Here is a 24,944-nt window from a genome sequence, read left to right as displayed (position 1 = left end):
GATGCGGGACTCGATCCCAGGACTCTGAGATCATGACCTGAGCCGAAGGCAGCGGCTTAACCCACTGAGCCACCCAGGCGCCCCTTAATTTGATTTTTAATTTGATTTTTAGCTGTATAGTTTTCCTTTTTTTCCCAAACGTTTAAAATATTTTTCTATTTATACTTGGAGTCACGGTGACATGAATGAAATGCTAAGAATCCAGTCATGGTTTTGCAGTTAAATGGGAAAAGGACGCTGTCGTGAAATGGACCGTGGTTTGGATACAGAAATGCTTTCTCAACTTCAAAGCGTTAAAAATGTCGTCTTCTGTAGATTAACTGAGGGGAAATCACTTGACTTCAAATTTTTCGTCTTAAAAAAAGTGAAGCTAATTGTAATTCCTAATGACCTCTCAGAGGTGTGCGGAGGTTGTCCAGATATAATGGCTGGGGCAAGCCCTTGAAGGTTTTTTGTGCAAAGAAGTTGTTTAAATGTTCAGACAAATGTATCATTGCCGATCTTTCCCCGTAGGTATTCAAGAGACGGTATTTTTACTTGACTCAGCTTCCTGACGGTTCATACATTCTCAACTCCTACAAAGACGAGAAAAATTCCAAAGAGTCTAAAGGCTGTATCTACTTGGACGCCTGCATTGATGTTGTTCAGGTAGGGCTATCGAAGTCACCTTTTCTTCTCTTTCTTGAAGGGGGTTATTGATCAACTGTTAAGAACATTCGCATTTTTATGTCATGGTCAATGGCATCTCCATCCACCAAAACATTTATACTAGGAAACTTAGAATCCTCTTCAGTGACCTGTTCTCGCTCTGTGCAAGAATTCAAGTGTTTACTCAGGCCTTTGGAGGCTGACTCCAAAGTGCTTTTTTCTTAAAAAAAAAAAAAGATTTTATTTATTTATTTGACAGAGAGAGATCCCAAGTAGGCGGAGAGGCAGGCAGAGAGAGTGGGTTTGGGGAGCAGGCTCCCTGCTGAGCAGAGAACCCGATGTGGGGCTTGATTCCAGGACCCTGAGATCATGACCTGAGCCGAGGGCAGAGGCTTAACCCACTGAGCCACCCAGGTGCTCCTCCAAAGTGCTTCTTGATCTCTTACCTTGTTTCCACTCGTACTGCTCTTCTCCTGGTTCTTTCTTTGTCCTCTTCTGCCTAGAGGCTTGCCTTTCTGCCCTCTGCTTTATTGTCTTGCTGTAGTCCATCCTCCGAAGACAGAGATGGGGTCCTTCACTTGTCTCCTTAAAACCTTTTTGGCTCTTGATGTATCATCTCACAGAGGGGGAGCTAAAGCTCTTGCCATGACCTGCCGTCTGCCCTCAGCCGCTTTTCTAACCTTATGCCCCTAACACCTCAAAGACGCTGTGCTCTAACCTCTCCACGGGTACTTGCTTTTCTTCCATTTGTTTCTCTGCTTGGCACATACTTTCTCCTTCTGTTCCCTTTTGAACCTTATCTTTCAAGACTCCATTCAGATGGCTCTTAGACCATGAGATGTTTTTTGTTTCTCTCCTCACCCTCATGCCCACCGCAAGAAAGGGAGCACCCCTTCCCCTGTGCACCACTTTGCTTTTTCCTCGGTCCCGGACCCGAAATCATACTCCAATTTGTGGTTCATTCTGCATATTCCTTTAGGGATTCTGGGGACCATGTCTTACTCTTGTCCATGTCCCCTGTAATAACTGGCAGTGTTGTGCGCCCAGGAGTGGCTGGACAAATATTTGCGGATGTGAATTACCGAGGGGGCATGGACAGAGGTGCAGTGGGAGGTAGGGCAGAGAGATGATTTAAATAGGAAGTTGATTGGCCGAGAGATGGAGGCATTACTACGGAGCCTGGTTGGGGGCTGATTTTAATGCCTAGCTGCGGGGGAGGTGGGGAGTGCTGGTTCAGGGCTCTTGTCCTGCCTGAATCTTATTTTTAATCCTACTGAATCCCACTTATTATTAATCCCACTCAAATGAGATTGTCGTGTGGATCAAATAAAAAACACTTAAGGGGTACCTGGGTGGCTCAGTGGGTTAAGCCTCTGCCTTCAGCTCAGGTCATGATCTCAGGGTCCTGGTATCGAGCCCCGCATCGGACTCTCTGCTCAGCAGGGAGCCTGCTTCCTCCTCTCTCTTTGCCTGCCTCTCTGCCTACTTGTGATCTCTCTCTCTGTCAAATGAATAAATAAATTCTTAAAAAAATAATAAAAATATAAAACACTTAAAAAAATAAAGATCTCGGGGCGCTCGGGTGGCTCAGTTGGTTGAGTGGCAGCCTTCGGCTCGGGTCATGATTCCGAGGTCCTGGGATCAAGCCCCGCATCGGACTCTCAGCAGAGAGCCTGCTTCTCTCTCTCCCCCTCTCCCTGCCACTCTGCTTACTTGTGCTCTCTCTCTAGTTGTCAAATAAACAAATAAAATATTAAAAAAATAAAAAAATAAATAAAAATAAAGATCTATGTGACTAAAAGGTGCCTATATATACATAATTGTATACTATAAATATATTTATTATATAAATATAATGTATTTATACATTATACATTATATTACATACATACATTATACATTACCTTACATACATACATTAAACATAAAAATTTATATATAAAATATTAAAAATATACAAGTATTTCTATAAAAAAAATATATATATATATAAAAAACAGCCTTCTTAGCTTACTGGAAGAAAGAAGGCACACGATTCCATTTTTCCCAATTAGCTCTAGTCCAGATTGCCCTTCCTTTCTAGTGTTCCCAGCCTCTGCTTTCTTTATCTATTTATGATTCCTCCTCCCAAATATTTTCAAATCTATGAATCTTGAGGACTTACTACAGCCATTTAATTTCATCCTTTACCTACTTTGAAGATGAGAAGGGGGCACTTCTTTGGGTCCTTCTTGAATGATGGCCGTGTAGTGGGAAGTTCTGGATTCGTGAGGCTTTCCTGAAGTTAATGCCAAGGTGTTTGGGAGGGTGTGTCATTTCTTTTGGCACGACAGACAAGGTGGTAGTACAAGAGAGGACGTCATCATGTTTGAGCAAAGGAGGCGGCTTTTGTTTTCCTTCTGCGCTAGCGTTTGGTAGAGGTCATGTTCAAGTTTTTTTTTTTTTTATTAATAAATTTATTTTATTTTATATGTTTTTTACCGAGAGCCGCCATGTCATGTGAACCAACTCTAGTCCTTTTTTATGCTAATCTGATGCGTTTCACATCACACATGGGACCGTGAACCTGGTATCAGTAGTGCGTTTTGTGGTGCGATATGAAACAAATACCAGGTTTATTTCAAATCCCATTAGAGCTTCTTTTCAAGGGCTGAGTTTGGAAATCTATAAATATGCAAGACAAACTTGCAGCAGGGCAAAAATAGTTGCAAACGTTTGCTGATTTTTACAGTGGCAGTGGGATTCTCTAGATGTGGAGGATGGGAAAGGGCCTTACCTGGTAATACTTGGTCAGCAGGTAGTACCTCATGCCAACTCTGTGCACAGATCGCTTTGCTCAGTAGTGAGGGGGAATATAAAAGGTACATCTGACACGGTCCTTCATCGTCTGGAAGTTTCTGTTTCTTGTTGAAAGAAGCAATTCTTCCATGAGAGTACTGACGTACGTATGAGCTGAGCTGAGGTAAAAATAAATAAACGAGTGGAGTCTAATACGGAAAGGCTAACTAGACTAACCGAACACACGCTTTTCCTTTTTTTCCCTCTAGTGCCCCAAAATGCGCCGTCATGCATTTGAACTGAAGATGCTGGATAAGTATAGCCATTATCTAGCCGCTGAAACCGAGCAGGAAATGGAGGAATGGTTGCTAACTTTGAAGAAGATTATTCAGATCAATACTGACAGTTTAGTGCAAGAGAAAAAGGAGCCGGTAGAAACAACCCAAGGTCAGAATTTTTAAATGGTTCATTATTGAGGTAAAGCTCTTCTCTTTAATCCGTGGGAATGTCCTTTGCATAGGGTGGGTCCAGAACTCTTAATCTTGGAGGTTGACCTACTTCCTCATTAGAAATAACTATGGAGGTTGATAGATTTTCTTTTTTATTATTTTTTATTTTTCGGTAAGAGTTGATGCTGCCTAGGGTTCTGACACATGAAATATAACCAGACTAAAACGGATAGGGAATTCATGGCAGATTGTCAAAAGTCCATTAAGGTTTTCCCTGTGCTTTCATAATCAGAATTCTTTGCAGTAAATCTAGCAGGAGAGGATGGGGTGGGAGAGATAGTTAGGCTGTTCCTCTTAGGTGATTAGTAATGGTCTGCATGGTTCGGAACATCTGCTTTTAATGAATTTGCAGAAGATGAAACTAGCAGCCAAGGAAAAGCCGAGAACATCATGGCCAGTTTGGAAAGGAGCATGCATCCAGAGCTGATGAAGGTACATCTTTCTTATGCAAACTTGTTTTCAGCTGAGACAATGCAGGATTGGCTATTAAAGTTTGAACACTGGAGTCCATTTGGCAATGTCATTTCGAAGTTAAAAACCACAGGAAATTAGTGAAACAGGTACAGATGGTAAGAGAAAAGTTACGCTCCTAAAGGTGGACCTGCAAGGGCCAACTAACGGTTTGGAAAATATTATTATTTTTTTTTCTCTAGGTATTGGGAGGTACTTCTAGATTTTTGTGACGTTACTGATGTTTTTTCTTACTCAGCATAATTACTATATGTCATTCATGAGATAAATATTCTTTATTCAAGGGGATATTGATATAAATCAAACAGGATATTCAGTCTAATGATTTGCATATGTTAACCTCATATGAAAATCACATCGTCTGTCTATATGTAAATCCATACAAATATATATATGAATAATTTAATCAGATAAAGATTTTGGTGATTGGACATCGTTTGTGTTAATTACTCCTATTCTGCTCTTTGGAGTTCGAAATGAGCTAATTTAGAAAGCGTAGAGGCCATTATCATACCTATGTTAGTAGGTTACATATTTTACTACATGGACTCCATACTATAGTAGAATAGGTTATAACTCATTTATTCATTTAAATAGCTCATTAAACCTATTTATATTTTTTTACTTTGTTCTTCTTTTTTTTTTTTTTTAAAGATTTTATTTATTTGTTTGACAGACAGAGATCACAAGTAGGCAGAGAGGCAGGCAGAGAGAGAGGAGGAAGCAGGCTCCCTGCTGAGCAGAGAGCCCCATGTGGGGCTCGATCCCAGGACCCTGGGATCATGACCGGAGCCGAAAGCAGAGGCTTTAACCCACTGAGCCACCCAGGCACCCCTACTTTGTTCTTCTTCCTAGACTACTAAGTTACACAAGCTTAGGAGTTATTTTTTTCTACTTTAATTTTTTTTTAATTTAAATTTATCCTTCTCTTAATCAAAAAATTATACTTCACGGTTGTTTTCCAAAACTTGGGAATACATTCACCATCCCCTGATCTAGGTTTTGTATGATTTTGTAGATGTTAACATATCCTTTCTGAGTCTTTGACATTCCTGTTCCAGGCTGTACAGCCACTGTGTTTTTCCTAAAGCGATGGAATTAGAATTATGTATAATATCTCATGGCTGGCACCCTGGTGATGGAAGAGACAGTGTTTTGTCATTTATTTTTCTTTTGCATTCAAATCTCTTGGATTCCTTTTTTATACTACTATGGCCCAGGCAATATTTTTGTTGTTAGGCGAGACACATAGGAAGTGTTAAGAACCTGGTCTGTAGCTTATCATGGGTCCTAGTGATAGTGACTCTCACCCAGCAAGCATCTTTTTTATCCATCTCAAGTAAATTGAGATGGGGAATAGTGTATTTCTGAAGATCTGTCTGATGGTAGTCTTCCAGATGAGATACCTTTTATTTTTAAGTAATCTTCACACCCAACGTGGGACTTGAACTCACAAACCTGAGATTAAGAGTCACATGCTCTGCTGACTAAGCCGGCCGGGCGCCCTGCACTAGCTAATTATTTAAATGTTATTTAGGATTCTTTTGAAGGGAACGAAGTAATGTTTGGTATGTCTGTTCTTAATTTTAGTATGGCAGAGAAACTGAACAGCTGAACAAACTCAGTAGAGGAGACGGAAGACAGAATCTCTTTTCTTTTGATTCGGAGGTCCAGGTATTAATGACACATTTCTTTAAGTAACCAGAGAATTGTCACTTATTTAGATAAACAACCTCTGGGAAATGTGGAAATTGCTGATTTCTGTAGCGCTGGGCAATACCTATTGCTTTCTATTTGTCGTGTTCACTTCGAACAGGTATTTTAACTGATGTCTGGCAAGAGACCGGCACAGGTGCAAATAGTTTAGGACTGATTACACATTGTTTCCGCCCCCCCCCCATTCCCTGTATCTCTTGTCACCTGGTCTCCTCTAAAGAAATAAACGAGAGAACATTTAAAGATGATTCCTGCGCTTTTAACCCGTTAAATACCAGCGCAGTCTAGTAGCAGCGGGTATCTGCAGTATGAAGAACACCGAGTCATACGAGGGGTGTGGTTTATTTCCTACTCCTGAGGGAAGCCTCGGAACTGGGCTAATGTTCGTGTCCGGCTCAATCCCACTTTCAGTGGAAAGTGGTGCCGGGAAGTGCAGGCTTATGTTCATTTGTGTGTCTCACCCTCTTTTGGGACAGTGAGGCCCTCTTTGTGCTAAGATCTATGTGGTTCATATTTAATTCTGTATTTTCTGATCGAATTACTGATTTGTTTAAATGGAGAAATTCAACTGTATGTAAGTCTTATGCCTGTTTTTCTGAGCATGTTTCACGAGAAAAATGAAATTATTTGCGGAAAGGTGAAATTTTTTTCATTTTTTTCCTCCATGAGATTTGTAATGAAAATTTGGAGGTTTTTTTGGGGGGGGGAATAGAAAAGCGTGCATTATACGTGCATTAATAGTTTTTTCTCAGTGAAAATAGATTGTAAAAATGTAATGGAGGAAGACTGATTTTGTCGTTTCCTTCTGCTTCCAGTGGTTTTCTAATTAAGTTTTATTTTTTGAAATGGCTAAAGTGTATAATCTATATATAATGCAGACATTTTTCCTTAATAAAAATACCACACAAGAAAATAAAATTATTTGGGGGAAAATATTTTTAATGAAGTTTCATGTCCTGCTTTTTTCCATAGCAGTATGATACTGTTTTTATAAGTTAGGTGATTTAAAAAAAAAAGTACAGCTGGTCTTGAGAGCGTTAGTTCTAAGACACTCATTCAGAAAGTTGCCTGTTCCAGGCAAGTCTGAGAAGTCTGAGTCTTTTATAGAACAAACCCCCGCACTCCCCCACCCCCAAACCCCTCCACGACTGGGCTTTAATTGGACATGTCAGGCTCTTTCACTGTATACAAAGAAGCCGATTGACTGTGGTTGAAACTCAATCCAGTGTCTTTAAAAAATTTGTGGTACAGTGTTCTTGTGGTCATGGAACTGAACTCAAACATAACATCACTTATCAGAGAGCTATGACAGCCAGTCAGGAATTCAGAGCTCTGATGAAACTTTAAAGCGCGGAACGGTTGAATGTAGTGTTGATTCTGGAAGGCACTGTCCTTGCAGAGAAATCCGTGCTATACGCGTTGAGTGCCTTTTCTAGGTGAAGTGCCCTCCTAGGGTATCAGCTTTCTCTTTTGATCACAGAACGATGTTTAGAGAGAGATCTTTCTATCACGGACCTTCGAGAATCAGGAAACACCGGCTGACCAAAGGAGATGGCTCCAGCTCGAGACTCCTGGGGAAAGCCCAGCGTCCCGGCATTGGGACTCACGGGCCTCAGAAGGGAAAGGATTTGGGGGCTGGGGTGGTTTAGTTCTGTGTCTCTTCACATTCCACTGTCTGAATAAGAGAGAAGGGAGAGCAGATAAATGGGCGGAAATGAGAATTGATCTCCATGGCAATGACTGGTCTCTGCCAGCTGAAGAGGGAGCTGTCTAGTCCCACACATTTGTATTCGGTTTATAGATAAATAGACTCTGGAGGTGGGGGGCGATGGCGCGTTCAGGTACGAATATTGTGCTTAGGCCTCTCTAAGGAGGATTTTGTCAGCGGTGCAGGCTAGGTCAGAACGGCTGTAATTATCCAAAGCTCTTCCGGCACAATACCTGTTTTGGCTCGAATTACTTGTGTTTCTCAGCTTGAGTTTTCCGTATTGGCGGTATATTCTATTCAGATTCACCCAATCATTTCCTGCCTCATTTGTCTCAGGTCTTAAAGTATAGTAAGTGGCCCCACAATGTATGCTTTTCCTTCCATTTGTGAGCAGAACTTAAAATGTGTTCAGATACTCAGAAGGAACAGAGGAACTCAGATCGCCTGAACTGTGTGAGCTGAGGAGGAGGATTCTTGAAGTTTCTTTGAGGAGGGACAGATTCCTCCCCAGCTGAGAGGAGTCCTTGACTCCTAATATCTATTTTTAAAACTTAAAAAAAAAAAACTTTTTTGAAATACTAATAATTAAACAAATACATCTCTGGGGCAGTCAGGGCATACCCCCAGCTCTGTTAGAAGCTGAACTCAGTGTTTATCCCTTTTCGAAGCAGATGCGTCCCCCTTAGGTCATCATTGAAATGTAGGTCTAGCTGCCACTGACTCCCTAATTCAGATCCCCAACCCAGACCTCTGCTGTTTTCCCAGCCACTTAGTCCACCTCAAACTGGACACATCGCGAATGAAGCTCACCATCTCCACTCCTCCGTATCTGCCATTCTGTGTTACCTCACAACCAAGGTCGTGACACCACAGTCGAATTGTCTAAGTTAGAGACCATCATGTTATTCTTGATGCCTCTACTGTCTCCATTTTGCCATGGCCATTTTGCCCTCCCGTAGACCTCACAGAAGACACCATCTCCGCCATACTGAAACATGTATTTTGTGGGGAAGACTGATAACAACTAAGGACTTATGAAAAAGTCATGTCAGAAGACTTAAATCAAGGAAAGGGAGTATAGACTTTCAGAGTGTGCAGTCCCCTTAGGGAGTTAAGGAAGGTCTCTGTGGAAATGCCAGTTGATAAGGAGACATGAATGAAATGAGGGGGTGAGCCATGCATCTGTCTGCCAGACCACAAATGCAAAGGCCCTGAGGTGGGGGTGTATTAGTATGTTGGAGAAAGGACTGAGGAGGCCAGTGTGGCTAGAACAGAGAGTGGGGGTGGAGGGGAGGCAGCAGTTGTGGGAGATGAGGTCAGAGGAGCTGAGGGGGGTAGGGACTTCTGTCATACAAGGCTTCGTAGGCCAGGGTACAGACTTGTGACTCTTCCCTGCTTTAGATCAGAGTCTTATCATTTCCCTCTAGGATTTCTCTGTCAGTATTTGAACTTTGGTATGAGAGCTCTAGAAAGACCTATTGAATGAAAAAAAAGGGTTCAAACAAAGAATGGGTAGAGAAACCGTAGGATTTTGCAGGTTTTACTTATAGATCTGTATTAATATGAATCTTTTTTTAAAAAATGATTTATTATCATCTGTTTTGTAGAGGTTGGACTTTTCAGGAATTGAACCTGATATAAAGCCATTTGAGGAAAAGTGCAATAAACGTTTCCTGGTGAATTGCCATGATTTAACTTTCAATATCTTGGGTCAAGTTGGAGACAACGTAAAAGGACCACCCACGAATGTATGTATGACTTTTCCTTCCACCTTAAACCAGTGCATTAAGGAAATGCTTTGCTTTCTTTTTTTAATCACTGGAAGTAATTTACGGGATGAAAATTCCATAGCTATGTACTGTGATAAATTTGACATGGAGGCATTTCATACGTGTCTTTCTTTTGCCAAAATACGAATGGGTCTTCATTCTGAGAGGATTCATGACCATATTAACCAATTTAAAATGCAGATAGTGTAGGCTCTTGACGTTCTAAAGGGACATGTTCCCCGAACCTGGATGGTCCTCCAAGTTGGGAATTCTGCCAGAGAATGTGACTTCTTCTGTGAGGTTGGCTCATCGCAATGAGTAAGGAACACCAAAACCAGGCGGGGACACACATGCTGTGCAGTCGGCCGCCCTCCATCCTCCTAAAGTGAATTCATTTTGTTTTTCACACCAAATTCCAACCTTGAGCTGTCGTGGATCATTTGAGTTACTCAGAAACACTTGAAACTATAAAAGTAAAAATCGCCAAAGAGCCTGCATTCATCCATCCATCTACCTTCCTTCCTTCCTCCCTTTCTTTCCAAGATTTTATCTATTTATTTGACAGAGAGCGACTCAGTGAAAGAGGGAACACAAGCAGGAGGAGAGGGAGGAGGGAGAAGCAGGCTTCCAGCCGAGCCGGGATCCTGATGCGGGGCTCAATGCAGGGCCCGATGCAGGGCTCCATCCCAGGACCCTGGGACCTTGACCCAAGCCAAAGGCACATGCTTAACGACCGAGCCACCCAGGTGCCCCTATGATCATCTTTCTTTTTTCGTTCTGGGTTTACCTTTGACAAATACCTGCAGTAATGACTTATTTTCTTCCAGAGCAGCTAAAATGCACTAGCAGACTTCCTGTGTATAAAGGGTTAATCTTTACACCATTTGGCACGAAATTTCTCTTTGTGACCAGCCTTCAAATACTGTCTGTAGGGACGAATTGTGTCTTCCCAAACTGCTGATGGGGCAAAGCTTTTGTCAAGTAATTTGATGTTGACTGATATTTGCTCTTATTAAAGGTGCAATCTAGTAAGCTGTAACATAACAAAAGGGAACATTCATTTTTATTCGATAATATTGGCATTGTTTTTCGGCGATTTCAGTAAACCTGTAGAGAATTACATGTTATTCAGAGAACAATCAATGTCCTTTAAATGTGGCTTCTGATTTCTCCTCATTTAAAGAAAGTGTAACTTGCAAAATTACCTATACCTGGCAGAAGTTAACATTTGATAGGCTGTTACTTCAGGGCACTCTGTCTTATATGCAAACGAGCCCTAATGCAGTTTTAGCCGAATGTCGAACTCAGAAAGGAACAGCAGTCGCAGAGCCTCGTGGAATCCGGACATCGTTTTGTCATTTTGCATTCCTCCCCCACCCCCACCAAAAAGTCTTCACTGCCAAATGTCACTGTTTTCGTTCCCAGGTTGAACCCTTCTTTATCAATCTTGCCTTATTTGATGTAAGGAACAATTGCAAGATTTCAGCTGACTTCCATGTAGACCTGAATCCCCCATCTGTCCGTGAGATGCTGTGGGGCCCCTCCACCCAGCTGGCCGGTGATGGAAGCCTGAAAAGCTCCTCCCCGGAGTCTTTTATTCATGGAATTGCTGAGTCTCAGTTACGCTACATAAAGCAGGTAAAGAGTCCTCTCGTAGCCGCCTGGAGAAGAAACCGAAACACACCCATGGGTTATTTCGCCCGCTCAGACCGATGTTTTCCCGGGCATTCCATCTCCCGTGAGGTCTGGCTAGGGGTTTTTCTGGGGACCGAAGCGGCAGGGACAGAATGGAAACCCCATAGCTAGCTACACCTCAGCAAAGGAACATTTTCAGTGGGACCGTGATGTGAGTCTCAGAGGAAGTGTTCTGTGAGCTGAATGTAGGTCACACAGACAGAGACGCATACCCCCAGCTCCTGTATGTACTTGCGAGCAAGGCAGGGGACGGCTGGAAGGCTTGTTTCTTTGAAGAAAACAGTGGACCCTGCCGTAGCCTGCCCCCCTTCCCGAATTCCCCGCTCCTGTGGGAATAGGTGGCCAGGTTTGGGTTTTGGCTTTTGTCTTGGTGTGCAGTCTTTAGTTCCAGGTATTTGTTAAAACACCATTGGATTTTTCCTTAGGACCAGCACAGAAAGCAACCCCTTGCAGAACTTTAGCCAAAGCCTGGCTGCTGACCAGAGAATGGAGTTCTGAGTGAGTGCAAGGAAGAGAAGGAAATTAGGCAGGGAAGGGAAGGTGCCCGTCTGAAGGAGACTTCACTCGTCGGGGCAAGTCTTGTGACCTGTCACAGATCGGAGGCTGTATCTTTGCCAGACTTGAGTACAGGATAGGGGTTCCGTGTGTCTGGCTACACCCCTGGCTGAGGTGCCATTAGATCTGTGTTCCTCAAATTCCTGGCCTGCTAACCCCCGCCCCCCCCCCCCACAGCAAAATGTCCTGCATTGACGGTCAAATTCCTCCAGAATATCGTTCTTCCCAGTGGCCAAGTTGTCCGGAATTTGGGGATCTTCATTTGCGAGCGGGCAGTGTTCATGCTGACCCCCCCATGAATAGGTAGTTTTAATGGAGCATAAAGGCCCTTTATCCGAGGAGTTCTGGTTGAAAAGCAATGGGAGGGGACTGCTTCCGTCACATATGCAATGCCGCGCTCTACGTCCTGTCCAGTGCAAAGAGGCCTCTTTAGAAGGAGCTTGATGCTTCCCTTGCATTTTGACCTCTGACCTCCCTGCAGGCCATGAGAGGTTAGGCAGAACAGAATCGTCAGTCTTCCTTCTCGACTTCTGCAACTAAAAGGAAACTAGACTGTGACAGAATTGAAACTGGAAAGAGGCACAAGAACAAAGCAGTTCACGTTGTAAGATTTATTCCCCCCGCCATGAAAAGGTGGTGTCTTTTTTTCTGATTATAAAGCTAAATGTATTATGATGTAGAAGATTTGAACAAGACAAAAAACATAAAGAAAAAGTCGCTGCGTCCCATAGACAAGAAGTGTCAATATTTTGACCAACCTCTTTCCAGACATCTGTATATATATAAACGCATAAATCTTATATATGTTCTTATACAAACTAGATCCTGTTCATGCCATTTTATACCTGCTGTATTTGTTCCATATCATGTGGATCCTGGATCAGTATCTCTGGATCAGTGTCTCTGGATCGCTCACATTCAGAAAGGCTAATGTCGTATTCCATGAACTTAACTCATTGGGATATTTGTCATTTGGGATATTGTAAATAACACTACATTGGACATCCTTGTTTATGTTCATTAGCTCTCCTGTTGAATTATCTCCTTAGAATAAATACCAAGCATTGGGGTTTTTTGGATTCAGGATTATGCTCTTTGGTACAGATTGCTAAATGGTGGGGGAAGACTTTGCATGTGCAGTTACTTCCCTCCTTGGGCTCTGGATCTGTGGTAGCTTTTTGTCGCCTCTTTTTAAAAAAATTTTATTTGCTTATTTATTTGTCAGAGAGAGAGAGAGCGCGAGCATATGCAGGGGGAGCAGCAGGCAGAGGGAAAAGCAGACTCCCCGCTGAACAGGGAGCCTGATGCGGGGCTCGACCCCAGGACCCTGGGATCATGACCTGAGCCAAAGGCAGACGCTTAACTGACTGAACCACCCAGGCATCCCTACCATATCAAATAAGCCCCTTTAAGCCAATGATGTGTTTACTTTATTTCTTGAGTGTACTTAGCTGTATGTTCAAGGCATGGAGTTTAACCTGTGGGCATGGGCTTTATCCCACTTGTAATCTAGGTCAGGAAGAAAATCAACAGTTTTTGCAGTATCTCCAGTATGCTGGAATTTTCCATTGACATTTCATGTAATCGTCATAGTCTTGTGAAATAGTGCACTTGTGGCTGTTTTGGAGGGGCGGAAAGGGCAGATCAGGAGGTGAAGGAAGCTGTCCATCATTACGCAGCCGAATGTGGAGAAGGCGGGATTGGAACCTAGGTCTGTTTCCAAGACTCCAGTCAACAATGGCCAGCAGAATGAAATTCCATGCTGCAGCCTATTGTGCAATGGTAGTGGAGGTGTTTGGAACACATGGGGGGGTTGGGGGGCAGGAGTTAACTTAGAGGGCCATGCAGGAGATGTGGGGCTTGGGAGAAGAAGCCTGAAAAGAATAGAGGAGTGTTGGGAAGGTGACCCAAGGGACAGTGGCCTCAGATGGCTTGAAAATCTTGCAATCTTTTCAGACCAACTGATGGAACTGGGAAGTGGTCATTGATTTCAACTAGTTGAACATTTTATTTTGGAGAATTTTTTAAAATTTTTATTTATTCATTTGACAGAGAGAGATCATAAGTAGGCAGAGAGGCAAGCAGAGAGAGAAAGAGGTGGAAGCAGGCTCCCTGCAGAGCAGAGAGCTCGATGCGGGACTCCATCCCAGGACCCTGAGATCATGACCTGAGCCGAAAAGCAGAGGCTTAACCCACTGAGCCACCCAGGTGGCCCTGGAGAAATTTTTTCCTCAACGTCTTCCCATTTAGGGGGAGGAAGCAGTGCTGTGTTGGAGAAAGACTGAATGTAGGTGGATCTGAACCCGGGTCCCAGCTCTCCCATTCTTCAGCAATGACAACGAGTTCAGCAGTTGTTTTTTTTTTTTTTTTAAGGTTTTTTTTTTTTTTTTGAGAGCGAGAGAGAGCAGAGAGGGAGAATACATGAGGGGGAGGATGGGCAGAAGGAGAAGCGGGCTCCCCACAGAGCAGGGAACCTGATGTGGGGCTCGATCCCAGGACCCTGGGATCATGACCCAAGCTGAAGGCAGATGCTTAACCCATGAGATACCCAAGCGCCCCAAGTTCAGCACCTCTTACATGCCACTGTATTTCTCTAGCTTCTTTATCAAGGTCCTTATTTTCATAACAGTGTAGCAAAGTAGGCAGGCACTATTACCATACCCAATATACAGATGAGGAAATGAAGGCACAGAGCTGTTCAGTAGCTTGCCCCGGGGTCACAGAACTTAGATGAGGAACAGGACCTGAAAGTAGGTCTAGCAGGTTTCAAAGCCAGGTGTTTACCCCTGTGGTATACTGCTTCTGTGTTACCTGAGAGAGGAGGAGAAGGCCCAGTTCCCCAGAGTTCCCAGAAAGGGCTGTCTTGGTGGCCGCAGCCCTTCTAGCAAGGCGGCTCGGCTCGAACAGCAGCATAATCTGTAGTAAGAGTTCGGTGGATGGTGGTTGTCTGGGGGCCATCCTAGGCCTTCCCCATCTGTTCACTGGAGTCTTTCTCTCCAGTGGCTTTCTGAGAACAGTGGGAAAGGAGGGAGTTGGATCCACTGAGTAATTTTGCCCCCTTGTGACCCTTATTCTCAGCTGCCTGGCATTTTCTTCCCAGAAGCCTTGATAGAGCTCAGCTCCCCCATGTCTCCCAAGGTCAGACCTGACTGACTTTAGGTTGGGCTTGTGGGGGAGATGCTGACTCTTGGAGGCCTGCCTCCTTGTGACTCCATGGGCTCCCTCCTTGGGGCAGCTGTTATTAGCCTGGTGAAGGGGTACAGCATCTCCCCTGCAAAGCCCTACCTTGCTGTGGGCTCTGTAAGTGTTGGGGACTGGGGTGAGGGGGCCTCACCCCTTCTTTAGAGGGAGAGGGGCAGTAAAGGGGGTAAGAATTAACCCTGAGGTTGGGGGCAGCTGCATCCGTGCTCCTAGGTGGAAAAGGATGGCTGGGTCAGAGGCCTCGTCTACAAGGGCCAGACTCTCGGGCCACATGGGTATTCCCCAGCTCTCTCTGGCTACCCTTCTGTGTTCTGGGGACAGGGAGAGTGCTAGAAGCTGACTGGGACAAAAGGTAGAACAGCGCTGATGGCGTCCCCTTACCCTGGAATCCCTGGTCATTTCAAAAAATGAATGCTTCGATGCCTCAGCACTCTTATCTGTGAACAGGAGGAAACAATAGTACCTGCATGCAGGGGCAGCTATAAGGCTCTGACAAAGTGCACAGTTCCCAGAAAGTGCCAAGCACGGTGCTAGGCCGCCATGTTTGTTCAGCATGACATGACCAGCAATAGAGCGCAGTAATGGTGATCACAGATATCCAAGTGAAAGCCATTGTCAGAGTTTTCAAAATGAGTGAACATTAGCTGTAGCAAAAATCAGTATTGCTGCTCTTATCTGTCCTCATCATGTGAAATGTCGGCTGTATGGGCCTCAGGGCTCAGAGGCAGCATAGCGTGGGCTGGATGTATAGTCTGGAAGCCCTGGCCACAAGCTCCTTGTTCGCTTGCAGCATAAACTTCTGTAAGCCCTCGGTTTCTTCATCTGTGAAATGGGTACATCCTAAGTGCCTGCATTCGAGGTCTTTTTCCTGAAGATCAAGGAAGATAACGCACAAAACCATCTAGGACAGTTAGGTGACCATGTCAGTAGGGGCTGGCTGCCAGGCGCATCTCCCCACCCAAGTGGAATGCTCCTGGGAGTACCAGGAATCGGGTTCCATGGCCTTGTGAGTGTTTCGGGCCACTTAAGTAATAAGTGAGTGTTCCTAGGGTGCAGTACAAGGAATCCATACAGGAAGTCTTTGGAATAGCTGTTACTCTCATCATCCCCATTTCTTTGGTGAGAAACCTGAGGTGTAGACATGGGATGGGGATTTGCCTTCACCCCTACGTGGTGGAGCCAGAGGTTTGAACCCAGGACCTGTTAACTCCCAAGCAGTGTTTAACCACTTCCTTCCTTGCTCACTGCTTGGGAATTCAAAGGTGAATCAGCCATTCCAAGTGAGATATATATATATATATATATATATATATATATATCCTTATATAAATGGATTCTGGTGGGGCGTGGGGGATGACTTGGGGTCTCACACGGGGTTTTCTCATCTTTCCCGGAAGCCGTGGAGTGCTTGCTCCGGAGCAGGTAGGATATTCTGAAAACTGGAACGCACGATCTGAACACAGTTGGTAATACACCAGGTAGAAAAATAATACCTGGTCGAATCCCAGGAATGGGTTTTTCCCTTTGAATTCATTTGTGTGGTGCTCCTTTAAACAACAGATCTAATCAACTAACTGGCTCTTTGGCAAATAGTCTCCTTGGGAGGAGCTGGACAGTGGATGACACGGTGGTATCAGAAAGCATCTGTAACTCTGGCTGCATCTACGTTCATAACCCTTAAGTGGACTGTACAGGAAAAAACCAACTTTTGGACTCTCTCTCCTCACCTGAAAAGCGCAGGCGCTCTTTAAGTGCAGTAAAGCTTTTGCTTCCTCTTAGCTATAATTAGTATTAATTGCAGGTGAATTGCTCTGGAGTTAACATGCAGCGACGTTTGAAAATGCACATTCAGTTCCACTTGAGAAATGCGTGCTATTTCAGCACGGGCCCATGAAGCTGAACAATATGTGTCGTATTAATTAGGTATGAAAAGGCACCTTGCGAACACGGCCAAACACGAGAGGCCAAGTGGTAATGGCGACAGCTGTACCTCAGGGACAAATAGATGTGAAGTTAGTGACCAGAGCAGGTCGGTTTTGAAAGAAGCTTTAGGAGCTGTGTGAAAGGAAAGGCTGTCTATTTTCAGGGTCCTACACATGACCCTGCGTTAGAGGTCACCCTTTGATGCTAAGCACAGGACTAGGAATCATCGACCACCCAACGGTATGCATGAAGTCACATTAAAATGTCTAATGGGAGTCATTTTTTCTCCCTCAGGGAATTTTCTCCGTGACGAATCCACATCCTGAAATTTTTCTGGTTGCAAGAATTGAAAAGGTGCTCCAGGGAAACATTGCACACTGTGCGGAACCCTACATCAAAAATTCGGACCCAGCAAAGGTAGTGGCAATGCTAGTTTGTGACCGTTTCAGCTTAATGTAAAATTTGCCTTTTGCTGATATTTTAAATGGTACTGTTAATGACCCCTCCAGGGAGCCTTGTTCTCTAAATGCGGTGTGCCATGTGAGTATGCGTGCTACAGCTTGAATGTGAGCCCCCCCCCTTTTCATTTATGTTCTGTTTACATGACAGTCTGATTGCTGCTTGCTTATCAAAGTAAGAGCAAAAGGCTTTTAGCCAACATCTGCTCATTGACACCATATCCTTGGCAGTAGCTTACTCTTTATTTCCAACTCTTCCATTCAGCTCTAGAATGTCAGAGCTGGGAGGTCCAGCCCTGGCTGTGATAAGCACACAAAAGATAAGAGAGCAAGAGATTCATGGAGCTAAGTGAATTCAATTCGAGGGGCCGTCCTTTATTCTGAAATTTTTGTTCTTCCTACCTTTTTGAACATTACGCTTGTGTGTCTTTCACGGAATGTTGGCATATGAAATGGTAGCGACTGTTTGTTTTTTTTTTTTTTCCTTAAAGATTTTTATTTATTTATTTATTTGACAGACAGAGATCATAAGTAGGCAGAGAGGCAGGCAGAGAGAGAGGAAGGTAAGCAGGCTCCCCGCTGAGCAGAGAGCCCGATGTGAGGCTCCATCCCAGGGCCCTGGGATCATGACCTGAGCCTAAGGCGAGGCTTTAACCCACTGAGCCACCCAGGTGCCCCCGTAGCTACTGTTTTAACTGTTGAAATGTCTTCGGATGGCAACATGGAAAGTCAGCGACCCCTGTAATCGTCCAAATTTCTAGATCATGAAATCCAGACTCCTGCAAATGAGTGACCTGGTCCTTTCCTCCTGTTTTACAAATGAGAAAACGAAGGCCCAGAGAGCGAAAGCATGCGTGGCCTGCTTCATTAGCGGCACTGCAGCTACTGTGTATTTACAAAGAGTCGATCTGTCATACGTGGTATCTGGTTATGTGTCCAAATAGTGTTTACTGAGCGGAAGATGCTGAGGGGACATGTGACTAATTTGTGTGCGAGAGAAAAGTCTCAACGATGTAGATAAGAGCCTCTAGCATTCTGCATCTCTGGGGATGAGCATCCAGCCGGCATTTTGCAGCTGGTTTCGGCTCTGTGGGCTGTTAATCTTCTGTCAGCTCCAGCGCCTTGCAAACAGCAGCTCCTTGCCCAGCCAAACTAATTGCATTGACTCTTGGTCACTTGGCTTTTTATCTTGGGAGTAAAAAGGTCAACTGTATTCAGAACAAACTTCTCCCATGAATAATGAGTGTCTGCCAGCTCATGTGTGAAAGGAAATATGCACTAAAAATGCTCAAAATTTTCCCAGTAGAGATCTTTGGTACAAAATGTGCCCTACACCTCTTTTCATCCATCTTTGGATATCCTGATGAAGGCTCTGTTAATGATGAAACACAAAACACTTTTTTAAAAAAAAACCCACCAAACTCTGGTCTTGGGGTGCCTGGATGGCTCAGTAAGCTAGGTGTCTGCCTTGCCCTCGGGTCATGACCTCAAGGTCCTAGGATCAAGACCTGCGTCGGGCTCCCTGCTCAGCGGGGGGCCCGCTTCTCCATCTCCCTCTGCCCGCTGCTCCCCCTGCTTGTGCTCTCTCTCTGCCAAAAAATAAAATAAAATCCAATTGAATTTAAAAACAAGGAAAGAAAGAAAACTCTAGTGGAAAGTGGATAGCTGCCGCATCTTGTGTTTGTTTTTATTGGGAGCTCTTTCTTTTTCTTTTTTGCCAGACTGGGATGTTTTACATTGGTAAGTGGGGGAAATTATTGTGTGCTGTGAGTCTTTGGTTGTTCAAACACACGCTAGTGTGTCTTCTTATTTCTGCCCCTAGACGGCCCAGAAGGTGCACAGGACAGCAAAGCAAGTGTGTAGCCGCCTTGGACAATACAGAATGCCCTTTGCTTGGGCTGCCAGGTTTGTACAAATATAATCCTGACCTTTCTGTTCGCACTCATCTGTAAAGTTCACGGCTGTCATCCTTGCCGGCAGCATTTAGCGGGCGGTCTCTGACAAGCCAGGTTTATCCTTGGACACTTGGGACGTGGCCGGGTCCTCTCAGGGACCAAGTGGCTCTAGCAGCAGACATTTCTCTCTGGGGGCTGGGAGTCTGAGGTCCGGGTGCCAGCATGACCGGGTGATAGCGAGGAGCCTCTTTTAGGTTGCAGACAGCTAGCTGGCTTCTCCTTTATCTTGATCTAGCTGGCCTCTTCTAAGGGCACTAATCCCATTCATGAGGGCTCCAGCCTCCTGACCCAATCACCTCCCACACGCCCCTCCTCCTAATGCTGGCACTTTGGGGTTTGGCTTTCCACGTGGGAACTTAGGTGGGAGGTCACAGACGTGAGCTCTTCCACGGGATATGAGAATCCTTTTTCTTGCAATTTGCTGTGCCTCCAGGAGCCTTCCATTTCTTCATCTGTGGTGCTTCAGGGAAATTGGCTTTGGCCTCGGTTCCCAATCTGACCACCACTTAATTTTATTGCATTCTAAAGCAGAGTTTATTTGCTACAGTAATGGAATTTTTTTGCCCTCCCCAGAAAACCCAAGATTTTAGCGAATTATGTGCAGCGTGCCCACTGTTTCAAAGCTGGCTAAGTTTATGCTTTGAAAAGCTATCCTAGAATATTTCTGGAAACTGTACTAAAAATGAGAAGGCAAAAGAATGCGGTTGTTAAGTGCAAGCGGGTCATTCATGAATAGACTTGGTTTCTGATGACAGATGCGTGAAACCTGTCACGGGTAGTATATGTGGAAGGGTGTTATCTCTAGTTCATCTCTTATGGTAGGTTATATATTTTTTCCCCCAGTTCTTGCAAGTCTACATACAGTGATGACTTAAAATGTCTTTCTTGTACCCCATCCCTTTGAAGTTCAGGTTCACTGGTTTGTGAGTGGTATAGCCTATACAGCTCACTGAAACTTCTGGGGGAAAGGGCACCATGTTCTGAGTAATTCAGTCCACTGTGTTCGCTGGGTGTTGGGGAGTAGCATAAGGGGAGGAGATTCTAAGCTAATTAACTCTTCTGTCAGTGTTTATAATCATTTCATTTGGGGGAAGCTTTCAGAACATACTGTGTGTTGGTAGATGAAAAAGCATGCTTGTCCTCATTTTGTGGGCTAGTTTCAAAAAAAAAAAAGAAGAAGAAGAAGATAACCACAGTTGGTGAATGGCGAAGAGTCACAGAGGTTGGTCTGTTTAGGAACTGGCGGGGGTGAAGTGTGGCTTTGGACACACGTCCTTAGTGGTGCTCTGGCCTGAGAAGTCTGTCACTGCTGTTGGGATTATTCAGAGTTATCTGGGAACCCTGTACAAGACGATTCTAAGTGCTTTAATGTGTACCTTCTTGAGAGGTGAGAACTGTTATTCCTGCTTGGTAGAGGAGGAAATTCAGCCATGGAACAAGTTAAAAAAAAAAATCCTTGCCCAACTTCCCGGAGCACATGGCCAAGCCAGGATCTGAACCCATAGCACGTGACCTCCGCCCATGCCAGACCACGGTAGCGCACAGCCCACTGTCGTGGCTGTTCAGTGCTGTTTGGTCAGTAGGAAAATGAGTTTAAAAAGTAATTTAGATATTAATTTAAAAACCTTTGAACGTAGACGCTCTGATTCCCTGTTCTGATGAGTAATTGGGCTCCCTTTTCCCTCCTGCAGCAAGAACTCACTCTAAAGGCTTGCCTGGGGTATTTTAAAGATGTATGCTAAACCCCTGTTTACTGAAAATAAAGGAGGTATGCTTAGAAGTAGGAACCATAGTTAATGCCTAGAAGCACATCTCAGGAGGCTTGGTGGGGGGGATTATGTTTTTGGCTAGAGCTGCTCCCAGTGTGTTGGGGGCTTGGCCATTACGGCCTATTTTAGCAGTAAGAAGCTGCCTAAAAATGGGATGGCGTCGGGGATGCCTGGGTGGCTCAGTCAGTTAAAGCGTCTGTCTTTGGCTCTGATCATGGTCCCGGGGTTCTGGGATCGAGCCCCACATGGGGCTCCCTGCTTAGTGGAGAGCCTGCTTCTCCCTCTCCCTCTGCCTTCCGCTCTGCCTACTTGTGGTCTCTCTCTCCATCGAATAAATAAATAGAATTTTTTTTTTTTAATGGGAGAGGGAAGAGGGGTAAGGAATCATCCACACTTGTATTTGGAAACTCTACGTATATCTTGTAAACTTTGTATAAATTGACCCTAAAGCTTTAACTTAATGGTCATCAACTTAGAGACACACTTTACCTTTGATTCAAATGTGTGTGTTGTATGTATCTAGCTTGGGGGATTCTCACAAATGTTTCCAGTCACGTGACTACCATGCCAACCAAGATCTGGAGCGTGTCTGACACTTCAGAAAGTTTCCTCCTGCCCCTGTCCAGGCAGCCATCCCACTCCCATCACTCAGCCACCACGCTGATGGGTACCACTACAGATGACTTTTTTCTATTCTAGACCTTCCTACATAGGGAATCCTGCCGTATGTACTTTTGCATTTGGTTTCTTGTGCTCAGTTTGGCTTTGAGGTTCATCCACATTCTTGTAACATATCTGCCCTTCACTCTGAGTAGTATTCCACTGTCTGAATACACAACTGTGTATCCGTTCACTTGTTGATGAATATCCAGGCTGTTTTATTTCGGGGACGTAACAAGTCTGTGGCGAACATTTAGGTGTCCTGTGGAAATATGCCTGAGAGTGGACTTGCAGGGTCAGAGGGTGGGTATGTGCTGAATTTCCCAAGAAATTACCCAATGAGTTTTCCAAAGTGGTCGTACCACGTTGAATGTGCACCAGCAGTAAGTTTGTATTAATTTGTCAACACTTGAGAATTAAAAAAAAAAAAAATTCTCTTGTTGTTTTAGACCCATTTTCAAGGATACTCAAGGTTCTCTGGATCTGGATGGGAGATTTTCTCCTTTGTATAAACAAGACAGTAGCAAGCTTTCAAATGAAGACATTCTCAAGTTGCTCTCAGAGTACAAGAAGTAAGTGCTACTGTAGTAAATTGATAAAATAGATGAATTACAGTTTCTTGATACGATGAATGCGAGTCATATGTGGGAGAAACTGAATGCTTTGGAGCATTTTTGGATTTGGAAGTTTGCATATAGGGTAACCAGTGCGTTCAGTATTCATAAATTTTAAGTATAAAATATTTCTTATTTTACACCTAGGCCAGAGAAGACCAAATTGCAGATTATTCCTGGGCAGCTCAACGTCACCGTAGAATGTGTTCCTGTGGAATTATCAAGTAAGAATTCACATGTTAAAAATAAACCTCAAAGGGCTACATTTGAATCTCAGGTTTTTAATCTTTTCAATATATTTCTTGAGGTTTACACGGTGCTTTAAGTGCCTAGGGCTGCCATAAGAAACTCCTACAATTGGCTTAAGAAACTGCCATAAGAAACTCCTACAGTTGGCTCCTTAATTGGCTTAAGATGACAGATTCATTCTCTCCCGGTTCTGGAAGCTGAAAGTCAAGATCAGGATGTTAACAGGACTGCATTCCCTCCTAGTGCTCTAAGGCAGACTCCCTAGTCACTGGATTTAGGGCCCACACTAATGCAGTATGATGTCATCTTGACATCTGCAAAGACCCTGCTTCCAACTGAGCAGCCAGGTGGCCCTGTAAAGACGCTGTTTCCAAATACAGTCATATTCTGAAGTTCCGGTGGCCATGAATTTTTTGGGGATGGGGGACACTATTCAATCCAGCACATGTAGTGAATAGTTACAAATTAGGAAGGGTGTTAAGTTGATTTTATCAGATGCTGTTTCATATGTAATATATCCTGTAGTGGCTCTTCCCTAGTCAGTTTCTGCTGCTTTTTGCCTTGGGTAAATCCCATCAAGGAATCCAAAAGGAAGAGAGTTTCTTTTCCTCTCTAAAGACAAGGATCTAAGATCTCAGAAGAAGAATGGGCAGAAGACAGAAAAGACACTTTGCAGGAAGTAAAATGGAGTGGCTAATAAAAACTTGAAAAATGTTCAAATCTCTGTAATAATGCCACTAATGCAGTTAAAGTAGCAAAATGCTTTTCTTCTCTGTCGCATTTACAAAAATGTTTTAAAGTGCAGCTGTCTTAATGCTGGCTGGGTTTTAGCCAGGCACCATCACCTGTCGTGGGTAGGAACACGATGTGGTAATCGATGTTCACAGATGTCTAGAACTAAGGCATTTTGATTCTGAGCCTCTCTCTATCCGTTCATTTACTGAACAAACTTTGCAGTAATGGAGATTAACATCTAGGAGTGACAGACAGTAAATAAGAAAACAAATGAGCATTTTGAGTCGGTAATTGGGGTGGCCAAGGGAGGTCTTGGTCTGGCTCAGAAACTGAAGAATGTGAAGGAGATAGTATATGGTGGTTGGGGACAGTATGTTCCAGATGGAGGGCATTGCATATGGAAAGAACGTGAGGCGGGAGCAAGCTTGGTTCATAGGAGCAGAAAGGAAGCCAATGTGGTGTGTGGTGGGAGCAATGAAGATGGGAATGAAGCAGGAGAAGTTCTGCAGGAAATTGGATAGACCACAGTAACTCTTTAAAGGGTTGGATCTTAGTTCACGTGCCATAAGAGGTCACTAAAGGCTCATAAGCAGAGGCGTGGCACCAGATTCACACTCCAGAACACCTAAGAGTACAATGGATTATTTTTTCCCTAAAGAAATAATTTGGAACATAGACAGGAGTTTATGCACAAAGGTGTTCTTTTTCACGTCGTTTATTTTGGAGAGAGATTGGAAACAACCTAAGAATCCAGCACTGTCGGTGTGGTTAAGGTGTGATGGTGTACCAGGAAACTTCACGCAGCCTTTCATGAATGATGTTGATCTAGAGTCCACAGAAGAAAACATTAGATCAAATGCCAAACAAAAAACAAAAAAACCCCAAAACCCAACCCAGGATCAAGTTCCGTATATACAGTAGAATTTGTTTATTATTACGTAAAACAGACATCGAAAGGAGACGAGAAGAAAATATGTCAAAATAACTAACAGTAGTTCTGTCTGGACACTGGACCCATCACTTGTCTCCATCACTTGTCCACTCTAAGTATCACTGTAATAATTAGAGAAACCCGAACCCAGCAGAAAACACTGTGTCCTCAGGTGTGACTTTTCCTGGGTCTTCCTGTTCGATCAATACTGCAGTGCAGCAGGGACAAGCAATGTTAGAGCTCCTTCAGTATACGAATCACCTCTAGTCCCAGGGCTGCTCAGATAACCTCAGCTGCCACACTTTCCTGAGCCTTCGTGCTTTTCACCTTCCAGAGTATTGAATTTATTATTGGCAACACATCCCAAGATCTGTCATTTCCAAAGGCCTCCTTTATTTCTTGGTGAAAATTGCACCTGCACCAAGTTAACTTTTTGCAGAGTGACTATCCATGAGCTAATTGGAGGCATACATTCACTGTTAGTTCCCTGATACCAATAAAAATTTGCAGTGAAAGCTAAATTGCAGCCACAGGAGGAAAAAATGTAATGGATTTCTCTGCAGAGTTTAAATTTGTAAAAATTATGATGTGTTATATTTG

The 24,944-nt window shown here is 43.9% G+C and overlaps 1 protein-coding gene across 2 annotated transcripts in view; it reads left to right on the top strand.

The window, feature by feature from the left end:
- Positions 1 to 24,944, top strand: part of DOCK11 (dedicator of cytokinesis 11) — a 193,548-nt gene that overhangs the window by 64,298 nt on the left and 104,306 nt on the right. For both annotated transcript variants that reach the window (XM_059385729.1, XM_059385730.1), the window contains exons 7-16: positions 514 to 648; positions 3,696 to 3,873; positions 4,288 to 4,367; positions 5,997 to 6,080; positions 9,438 to 9,578; positions 11,025 to 11,237; positions 17,268 to 17,390; positions 19,254 to 19,336; positions 22,265 to 22,387; positions 22,577 to 22,653. In XM_059385729.1, the coding sequence (XP_059241712.1) occupies positions 514 to 648; positions 3,696 to 3,873; positions 4,288 to 4,367; positions 5,997 to 6,080; positions 9,438 to 9,578; positions 11,025 to 11,237; positions 17,268 to 17,390; positions 19,254 to 19,336; positions 22,265 to 22,387; positions 22,577 to 22,653 (1,237 nt within the window). The remainder of the gene's footprint in view (positions 1 to 513; positions 649 to 3,695; positions 3,874 to 4,287; positions 4,368 to 5,996; positions 6,081 to 9,437; positions 9,579 to 11,024; positions 11,238 to 17,267; positions 17,391 to 19,253; positions 19,337 to 22,264; positions 22,388 to 22,576; positions 22,654 to 24,944) is intronic.

The sequence above is a fragment of the Mustela nigripes genome, chromosome X, assembly GCF_022355385.1.
Source record: "Mustela nigripes isolate SB6536 chromosome X, MUSNIG.SB6536, whole genome shotgun sequence".
NCBI classification, from domain to species: Eukaryota; Metazoa; Chordata; class Mammalia; order Carnivora; family Mustelidae; genus Mustela; species Mustela nigripes.
This window is presented reverse-complemented; position numbering and strand designations above follow the sequence as displayed.